General features: G+C 36.1%; 1 protein-coding gene across 2 annotated transcripts in view; it reads left to right on the top strand.

The window, feature by feature from the left end:
* The first annotated feature begins 887 nt into the window (after positions 1 to 887).
* Positions 888 to 10,942, top strand: part of LOC140744582 (uncharacterized) — a 53,343-nt gene continuing 43,288 nt past the window's right edge. The window contains exons 1-2 of one of the 2 annotated variants that reach the window (XM_073076230.1): positions 888 to 1,361; positions 10,542 to 10,671. In XM_073076230.1, the coding sequence (XP_072932331.1) occupies positions 958 to 1,361; positions 10,542 to 10,671 (534 nt within the window). In that variant the 5' untranslated portion in view covers positions 888 to 957. Of the gene's footprint in view, positions 1,362 to 10,538; positions 10,672 to 10,942 lie in introns of both variants that reach the window. The other variant, XM_073076229.1, reaches the window with a different exon arrangement.

Here is a 10,942-nt window from a genome sequence, read left to right as displayed (position 1 = left end):
TATTCTTCCAATGCTATAATATAGGGTTCAGTAAAATGAGAAAATAAATCTCTCTTCAGAGCTGACGATGAAGGAGACTAATCTGCTGCTGGAAACCACCAAAGGTGACGTTAATTATTTTTAATAAGGTGGTCAGTTTAAACTTGTGCGGTGAATTTAATTAAACAGTTATTACATAAGCATTTAAGTGTTGATTCCATCACCGCATTTCAATAATGATTCTTTTGGATCAGATATGATGCCTTCATGAGCATCTAAGCGGTAAGTGTAAATCACCTTCCACTGAGCAGCTTTACATCTCGAATAGCATCGATCCGTCATCGGAGATAGCGTGGCTTTCACCGCGCCGCCGCCGCCCCGCGCCGCCGCCGCCCCGCACCGCACGCGCGCGGTAATCGCGCGTAATTGCCACCTGCCGCCGTCAGCTACGAGATTATGAATGGCCGAATGAGAGCAAGATTGTGCCGAAACTGGTTTGAAGGGATTCATGCATTTTAATGGGAATGTTAAGGAACTGGTAATCGGTTTTGATGTAGTATGGACAATTTATACTTACAGTAATTATTGAGGTCTAATTCAATATAATTAACGAAATATCTTAAGTTTATATTGCCCTTTAATTATTTTTAATAATCATGCTTAATCAGCAGATATAGATACATTTTATTATCGTTACATTGAGTTTCTACGTTTTTATCGTAATTTCACAGAAATGTGAAATGTTAATAACGAGCTTCGATGTACCTACCTGTAGGTTGACCTCTTCATCTCCATATATGAAAATAAAATGAAAAATATAAACCCCATCACATAGGAACCCGAAGTCCAATAGCACTAGCAGAACGGTTGGCAAAAACAAACGCGGGCCAGCACTTTCACCACGCGCTGCGCCGGCGCAGTCAGTCCGCACGCCGCGCACCGAGCGCCCGCAACGCGTGATGCGCCGTGAAATCCGCCATGACCGACGAACTGGAGCGCTCCTCCACGGAAAACGTCACCGTCCTCACCAACTTCCCCACCGTCTCCAGCTTCAAGTCCGAGGACTCCACCGAGCAGCTCATCTGCAAGACCCCGCAGAAGCCGAGTAGTGCGAAGAAGGGCCGCAGCGTCAGCTCCAAGAGCGCGGAGGCCGGCAGCGATGAGGGCAACGGGGCCAAGCGGCTCGTGGTGTTCCTGGGCCTCTCCCAGGTGGTGCTGGGGGCGTTGTTGGTGGGCGCCGGAGCGCTGTCCGTAGTGAAGGGTGCCGCGTTGTCGAGGGTTGGCGCCGGGCTGTGGGCGGGGTGTGTGGCCGTAGTAGCCGGTGTCGTGGGTGTGCTCGCCGGCATCAACGACTGCTATGGATTGAACGGAGTGTCCAGTAGGTGAGTTTCGACAATGGATTATTGTTACTGTCTAGTTTTTATTGATATTTTGGCGAAGCGGGTAAAATAATAATACCAAATCAACCACATTCAGGAGCCACGATTTCTGGTGCGAACTGTTTATTTATTTACTGATCCCGTTACTACTTCCAGCAACGTTAAATTTAAATTGGTGTCAATCACCATAAATCTTGGTAATAACCCATTAGCTCAAGTTTTTATTTACGTAAGTCGTTTCGACAAGTCGTGTCAGAATTGGTGAATCTGTGTAGCGAATCTATAATTACAGTTTACAAAATACGTTGTAAGTTTAAATACGTTGTACGTTGTAAGTTGTAAGTGTACATCAGTTGATGGGGCAAGACATTTAACATACACTTGCAGTATTTCCCAAATTATAATAATAATACCTAATTGTAAGAAAATTCTTAGAGTGTATACGAGTACGTCACACTAACTGAACAACAATTTGACGCTCACATGAGCATCTAACTTAAAGCTAAGTGTAAATCACTTAATATATGTTACTACTATTATTTATCTATCTACTATTAACTACTATTTATCTATCTACTTTTAAATTATTTTTAAAGTAGGTAGACAGATAATAAATTATTTACACTTTCGCGCGTTGTGATGTTCTAGAACCCCTGAGATTTTTTTGGTTTATAAGATGCGTTTATTTTCATGATGAGTAGGTACTCAAATTTCAATAATTTATATTGCTTTCTCATAAGTTTTCATTTTATTTATCTTATTTACTGGAAAATTACAGTTTTATTGTCAATAGAGTATACAAAATCATTATCGTTTCGAATAGTTAAATCAAGAGTTAAAAAGTTTCTAATTACTCTGCTTATAGTGCCACTACTATGTATAATCATTAGTGCTTACAGTTGATATGTTTTTATCAGCCTTTCTGCTTTCGACGAATCGATTCATTTCGTTTATTGAACTAATGATTATTTAATTCAATTCGATTAAATTTGATACAAATCAATGAATGAAAAGTTAGTCTTGTGTAACATTTAATCTTAGAAAAACGATAAACAATCGTGATCGTGACGAGCGGAATTTTTTACAAAAGCGGAATTTGGGTGAAAGCCTATTTAGAACATCTTACAATTTATTGAATATTTTTGGCTTAGTTAAGTGATATATAATCCATGTGAAGTTAAGTGATTCTTCTTAAATACTCCTACAAAGTAGCAAATGAGCATGTTGTCCACCGAATAGAGTTCTACTCGAGGTCGGCTACAGATACGTTGCTCTTTCCTACCTCTGCAGAATAAGTTAGAACACCAACGATACGTATGTCCTAACCCACACCCTTCGGAAAACCGGAATACAGCAGCACTGCCATTGATGTTATTAGGCAAACATATAAGCGGGTCCTATACAAGCTCCACGAGCGAAACACAGAGGGCTTTACTACCTTCGTACTGCTACTAAAGGTCCTGAGACCAGTATCAGTCAGTATCATAATAGAACAGCTGTTTTTCAGAAATAGTTGTGATGATGTAATTAACGCAACGCACGTAACTGCGCTGCGCTTAGTTTGGAGAAAGCCTGAAGTGACACCGCAGATTTATGTTGAAGAATGTTGTTCGTGTTGGTATTTATCTACCAATTGGAAATTAAAGAGCATGAGGTGTAAGTTATGTAATCAACGTGCTTATCCTATTTGAAAAAATATATAAATTCAATGAATGAGATACAAAATAAATGCATTTAAATATTGCCTTATATTCCAACATAGATAATTGCTGAAAGTGTTGATATGTTTTGTATTTTTTACGTTCGGTCTTATATTTTAACGCTTTCTGCTATTTATGGTCCCACATGGTGTTGGCAACATATATCCCAATCCAGTAAAGATATCTATCGTATCTATAAGTATATTCACCATTTTACGGCTTATCACAACCCATTTTATGTAGATTGTTATATCATGTAATATCATTATATTTTTACATAAATATATGTTGAGACGAGAAAACATAGGTTAACCAGAATGTTTACATCAAATCAAACTACGCTACCAGTCAAAAGAGAACAATAATAATTGCGCGGACACAAATTACGCAGACGCTATCCGTGATCAGTAACAGCGTGATACAAACCATTCGTAGCTAGTAGTATTGTGTGGCAGTAGTGAGTGGTGCAATGAATGCAATGTTTTTCACCAAAGCGGTTGCGGGGACGGTTCCCGCGCGGCGGAGCGTGGTGTTCCGGCGCGCTGCATGCGACTGAGATGCGCACGCCGCACGCGACGCCGCGTCGCCCACCACCTAGCGGGATTCTAGTCGCGTTTTTATATTCCTTATTTTAATAAGAAGTTAGAAGTGAGGAAGACTGGAACGTAAGCTAACGTAATCTCATATTTGGGGACATCAAACGCAAGTTATGTAAAATATTTCTGAAAAATTTAGCTGTTGTTATACTCGAAAATTGTGAATCAGTATGATTTAATTTGATTTTTGTATAAAAAGTTTCATTTTATTTAAGTGTTTCATATGCTTCTTAACTGGAGTTTCTTCGGGGATAGTCTGATTGAGCCACGGCGAAATTAAGTCGGGTTTAACTAGCTTTTATATGATGATATTGAAATAAAAATGGTTAAATATTTAGTGCATCTATAAATATACCGTATCTCAGCTAATGTTACTGATACAGGAAGCAAAAACATATTAACGCTTAAACACTAAAGTTTCAAAAGTACGTATGCGGAAAAATATACTTACTTATTTAAGTTACGCCGTTTATGTTCTAAAAATAAAGATTATTAAAGTGTGTTTCTATAATTTTAGTAATATTTTTTATGATCTTAACACGCCTGAAGCATACATTATTATAAAAAAAATGTTTCTCAATATTTGTAAAAAATATTTTTGTATATATTTATAACTTTATAATTTTAACCGACTTCATTAATATTACTATTTATATGAAGAATTTGTAACCGATTACAAAAAAGAGGAGGTTCCTAATTCGGTCGAATGTTTATTCTAACAATGTTATCTTTTGTAAAATACAAGACTACCATTCACTTTCTATAACGTTTACAAAAGTATGGATTACATCACAGTTAACTTGCCACAGTAGCTACAGAAACTAGTTCTTTATCTATCTAATTCCTACATTTTCTGTTTCTGTCGTACATTCTTTAAATCAAATCACTTCATATTTTATTCAAAATACGTTCTTTACAGAGCTTTTTTTGAATGTCAATACAACTTCCACCACTTCACAAGGTGTTTCGTTATGGAGACTTCAGACCACACGGTTTTGTCAGTCAAATCAAATTTATTTTATTTGTTACACTTCAAAATTATAAATTTTATCAATATAGTTTTTCGTTGTAACTACAGACGCATAGGTAACTAAGTAAAATTAACCATTTGTAAGTATAGTGAACAAACAATGACAATGAGTCGGCAAAAAAGATCGTCATAGTCAGAGATTACGTCGTACCATGTATAAATAGTAGTCATTGAGTGTCACTAAACAGATTTTCAAACACAAGGGCGGTAACTTTAAACGCTCATGAAAACTCATGAGCTTTCATATCTAGCTAAGCAGCTACGACGCTGTAAATTTTCGCGTTCCAACTGAAATGTGTCCAATGCACAGCCATGCGTTCTTATCTGAGTTGTATCACATACCTCCAGTGGCCACTTACCTTTAGGTTTCCTAATCTGTATTAAATAAGACTACCTAAATTAACTTGCTACGTAACTTTAACTACGTAATATTAGGGAGAAATTGTCAACAAAGCACATTTGACAGAGGAAATCCAATACGTTCAAAGCATAAGCAAAGACAAATGACTTGTTAACATGTGAACATCCGCTTCCACAAGGCATGCGTTTCCACGAGTGCGGTGGTGTGGAAACTGTTTTTGTACGTCCAACGGGTGTTCGTGAGCTCTTCGGATCTCGTGTTCCGTTGCACCCACACATCGTATTGTATATTGAACGTATAATTCGTTTACAACCGATACAGTAAAACACGATATTGTGCCTGATATGAACGTTGTAAGACAAATAAATATTATCATCAACCCATTATTTTCCTACTACGAGAACTGATTTATCTTCAGAATTAGAAGGACCATAGTCCACCATTCTGCTCAAGCGCAAATTGATAATCTTCACTTATTCGGCAAACGTTTTCAGAGAACTTTCCATGTTCATTTCCTTACTTTGTTTATGTTCGTCAATAAAGCGTGATAATTAATTTCTAACACACATATAACAACAGATAGTCTTAGTTGCAGGTTGTAATTGGGATTTCTTCCCTGATATCATACCACCAAACCGCGACTTATTGAAATGTGGTAGAGATCTTCTTGGATCGAGTATATTAGAACCGCCATGCCACCCAGTCTTATAACTTGATGTTGTAAGACATATAATCAAGCAAGCATTATGTAGACTCTACATAACTCTACACAACTCTAATAATAATAATGTCTCATGACAGCATTATTAAGCGCTTATGTATTTCATTTTTAAAGATGAAGGGAGACAAACGAATCTGAGTCGTTTCACCATAATCCTCAGGAATAGCAGTGCACCTGCGGCCGACTTCAGGAAGGATCTTATCTAGGGTTGATTACATTTGGACGGCAGCAGCAACTTACCATTAGATAAACTTCATGCTTGAGTGATACTTCTATTGCTACTAATATTATAAAATAAAATTGTAGAGCAAAAGCACCATTTGGAATTGCTTACAGATGTTGACAATAAGCCCGTTATGTCTCTACTGCATTAAAAATAAACTAACATTCTGGGTTAGTAATTCAGGGGACGCAACTGTCACTGATATAATCTGATCTATTTGGAATAAGCTGCGTAGTAATGTTAATGCGAAGAATTTTATTAAAAACTATTTAAACTTAAGACCACGGTTTGTTAGAGCCCAGACTAATATTTCCCTTAGAAACTTCAGTATTAAGAATCATGGAAACACTTTTATATAGACAAGTTTCGTTATGTAAGAAAATCAATCTTAAATTAAATCAATCAATGGATTTTTTAGGTATGGATTGAAATTAGAAATAGAACAGAGAGCAGAGTAACTATAAACTATGATTTGTCAAAGGTTTCCATTTTCGTTTTGCTTCTTTTCTACTTTAATCTTTTTAAATTAACTAACATCTTTTTAAAAAATCAAAAAATTCTATCTTTTTTTCAGTTTTAGTCGCGCTAACTTGTAGTTACTGTTTGTAATAATTATTCGTTGTAACTATGCACGATACACGCTAACAACAGGATAAGTCGTAGTTAATAAGTGAGTATAAACAAACCTGAATGTTTTAGGTCAAGAATCTAATTACTGTCAATGAAGATTTACTAGAGATAATGTTATAAGCCTCATGTCTAGAACACACATACTCGTAGCCCTGAGACAAGCTAAAGTAATAGACTCTTAACGCAATGTATGTACACAAAGTGAAATAGATACAAAAAAATGTTACATAGGTAATATTATTGTGTATTATTATCGATCGTATACTTGAGTATATATTTAACTGATTTAACCTACTTATATTATTATAGCAACAAATTAATGATGAATACCATAAAATATAGAGTATGAAAGTTTTATATAGAGTATGAAAAAGTACATGAGAAACACTGGGTTAAAACTGCATTGCAGAAAATCATAAAAAATAATATATAAAACTAACATTTATTTCAAATCTTATACATTTTAGGAGTCTAATGGCAACTCTTCCATGGTGTAGTCATTACGTCGAGAATGACACGTACTTTGATGGGATTTTAATTATTAGCAATCAAGTTCACTGCACCTGATACTCGTATATGCAATTTGCCTGCACAGTACATAACTAAGCCCCCTAATAACCCCTAATAACATGTGGTAGAGTCGACATATTGCGTCTGCTGAATATTTCACATGTAAAAAATATAATAAACTTTTGTTTTACTTGTGTCAGAAATAGTCTTGAAAACTGAAATAAATCAAAAAATAATAATTAAATGTAACTTCTTATGGGACGACGAGAAACATACAATTTAAATTGTATTCGCCATCTCCTGCAAATTCTTTTACTGCAAATACTTTTTTTATTTTGGAAGCTACATTGCATGGTAAGTATTTCAAATCCTTACTTCCTTACTAATATTATAAATCCGAAAGTAACTCTGTCTGTCTGTCTATCTTTCTGTCTGTCTCTTCTTCACGCCTAAACCACTGAACCGATTTTAATGTAATTTTGTACAAACGGTACGAATTTTCAGTAATATGTATGTTGGTATGTCATATTATTTTCTTTTAAACGCGGGCGAAGCCGCAGGCAAAAACTAGTAAAAAATACAGTTATCACTTCTAACTTCACACTAGGATTTCCATATATACATACCATGAATACTCACAAGGATTAATACTTATTTCATCTCTCTAGAGATATTAGAATTAGGGATTTACATACGAGCGACAGTTTATATTTTAGCAACTGAAGTCGGTCGCCAGTTGCTCCTGTTTTACCTCACTTAGGTTTTAATTATACCTATAAAATACACATGCTTAAAAACTTTCAAAATATTTTATTTCATAAACGCCGGCGGATCTTCAAGCGATTAGTAAGTGTATATAATATAATATGTCGTTGTTTAGGTAGTGTGACCCACTGGCGTGCTTTGTGAAGCGCCGAGAAATGTCTAAAGTTAACAAGTGGCACATATCAACTGCTTTCACTTGCTCTAACCAACTTGTATTTAGCGTACTAAATATACAGTGTGAACTTTGACGGTTATTCACAGTTTTTCATAAATTGACAAATTCGGTAATCAAAGAGTATATTTACTTTGTTTCCATTCTTCCATATTTTATTTTGTTTTTCGGAGTATCAAAGCTTCACTTATACAGGTATTAAGTATAATATGGATTTCGTGCGGCTTTGCATGTTTTCTTATTTAAGGGAGAATAGTTTTGGGAAAAACAGCGTACCTACTTGTTGCCCGTGGCTATATAAATTCGTTACGCCATTCCTGTACCCTTACCATGAGTTTTTACTTTTTGACAAATATGACTGTTTTGGTATTTGTTTACGTATTGGCCCATAGGATTTCCTAGTTCTGACACAATCCGCTAGGGGCGCTGATTGGAATTTGTATGGGCAAATACGTAAACAAATACCAAAACAGTCATATTTGTCAAAACGTAAAAACTCATGGTAAGGGTACTGTACATTATTATGTATTGTGTAAATAACCAAATAGGACAGTGTTTAACACTCGGCTTATCTATATCTTAGTCCTCAGGGATAGCACTGACCATCAGATGGTCTACATGCTTGTTTACATTTTCTAAAAAACAATTCAAAGGATGTTGACTAAGGGAATTATGTATTACAAATATCGGATGAGTTGTTTTCTACGGTTGTGTCCATGGGCGGCGCCGGTTCCGACCCGCGGCGTTGTCTAATTGCCACAAACCTCGACCATCCTCAGGTTTCACAATAGTTTCTTTTCTATGAATATTTCTCCAATTATTTCGGTAATCAATATGTGTGATGTAAATTGCTTTTCTATGTTAATCTAAATTAGAACTGTTATGCATATCTTTTCTGTCTTGATGCTCTTATTATTAGGACTCTATAGTCTAAGATCCGACTGCGTAATTTCTTCATCCATCTGCATTAAAATTTTACATAATATCAATTAATGCAGATCAATTAATTATACTAGTTTATCAAAATATAGCCGCAAGTTCAGATACATTTAGCTGTGAGGCTTGTCGTCGAGGCTTTTAAGGATAGCGTGGTTGCCACAGCCAGTACAGATTACTAAACAAACATCCAAACTGTATTTTAAATTCGGTTCAATTAATTTTCAATTATTTCCACGCTTGTTTGTCGATGGATTAAATACAGCAATCTGCGTAGCCAAACGGTACGATGGCTCTACGCGACATGACATATAATTATTATTATAACAACCCAAGAAGTAACTTATTGGTCACAGTACATTAATTAATTAAATGTATTATCACCACATCTGTAATAACGTGTCACGCTATCACGTAACTGAACAGTAATTTCAAATAAGCACCAAGCGAAAGCCTTCGCTAACGTTATCACAGAGCAATTTGTAGATGATCGGCTTTCACTCGTGCCAACACACACCATTACCGTGGTACTGCATGGTGAGCACTTCCCGTTCGCTGAAAAACGTGTGGGCTGTGTATTGAGAGGTAAATTGTGGAATGATTGACTTTCTTAAGTTGATTGGCAACATTGACTGATTGATTCGCTGATCTGGTCACGGTTTTTCATTAGTTTAAGAAGGAAAATATTCTGACAAAAAATTTCATGTTTAATTTTAATAAGTTTAAGTAATAGACATATGGATGATGTCCATGTATGATGGGGTGGTTAAGAAAAGAGAATACGCTTCTGAATAATATTTTCGTAATATCGTGAATCGTATTGGAAATTTGACTGTAATGAGTAATTCAATAGAAGCCGAATCTTAGGCTACTTATAAGTTTTGTATAGAAATCTGGCCGTTGTAGATTATTGAATTATCCGGAAGCTATAACAAAGGGCTGACTATCTTAATTTTGCTTAACAATTCCACATTTATCGTGTCGTTTTGATGCGGCAAAAATTAATGTAGTATTATTAAGTAACTCTATACCTCACACACCGCAACACAGCAGAAATTTTAGACTCATAAAGTATTTTTTTGGACGATAGCAAGGATTAATTACTCCAATAATTATTAATATTTGAGTCGTGTTTGGGTAACTTGAGCATAAATAAGCATTTTATCATAAGAAAAAATATTGTAACTGACAATTTCTAAGTGCCTCCGCAAGCCCATACAAAATTAAATATCATTGTCGGGAATAATACTCGTAAAAGTAAATTGGTCGAAGAAATGCATAGTTTTATTCTTTCAGTTGTAACTCGATATCGGGATGCATCTTATTATTCTGTTTTAGTTTTCATTAATTGAGTGTTAATTCGTTTGTGAATATTTGTTTGTATAATAAAAGTGTAATGTTGAATATTTAGTGATGATTACAATTTTAACCGCTGATTTCTTACATCGCACTATGTATGATATGATTATCTGAAGCTAGTAAAGAAGATTTGTGGACACCGCCCGACATTATTTAATTGAATTGAATTTGTTACAGCAGCCCGCTGTTGACCGCGTTCCTGGCGCTGTCGCTGCTGTGCCTGGCGTGCGGGAACAGCGCCGCCGTGCTGGCCGCCACCGGCCTGCAGCGGGACGCGCTGCGCCAGCCGCCGCTGCAGACCAGCTTCGAGGTACGTACTCGATGAACTTCCTGAGGTATATACCCGAAGTGCTATGACATGGCGCTCATTACAAATGTGCATAAGGAGCTCTCCTCTAAAGCCGGCAATGCATTGGTGACGGCGACTATACTCCATCTGGTAGTTCGTTTGCCTTATGAAGTATAAATAATGATTGTAATTACCATGTCCATTTGATGGTAAGTGGTTGCTGCCGTGCATACCAAATAGGATTGAAGTTCTACTTGGTATGTTATCTCCAAGGAATTAATTGTAAGGATTC

This window comes from Epargyreus clarus, unplaced genomic scaffold (assembly GCF_041222505.1).
Source record: "Epargyreus clarus isolate Ecla_fem2 unplaced genomic scaffold, WU_Ecla_fem_2.2 ptg000008l, whole genome shotgun sequence".
In the NCBI taxonomy this organism is placed as follows: Eukaryota; Metazoa; Arthropoda; class Insecta; order Lepidoptera; family Hesperiidae; genus Epargyreus; species Epargyreus clarus.
This window is presented reverse-complemented; position numbering and strand designations above follow the sequence as displayed.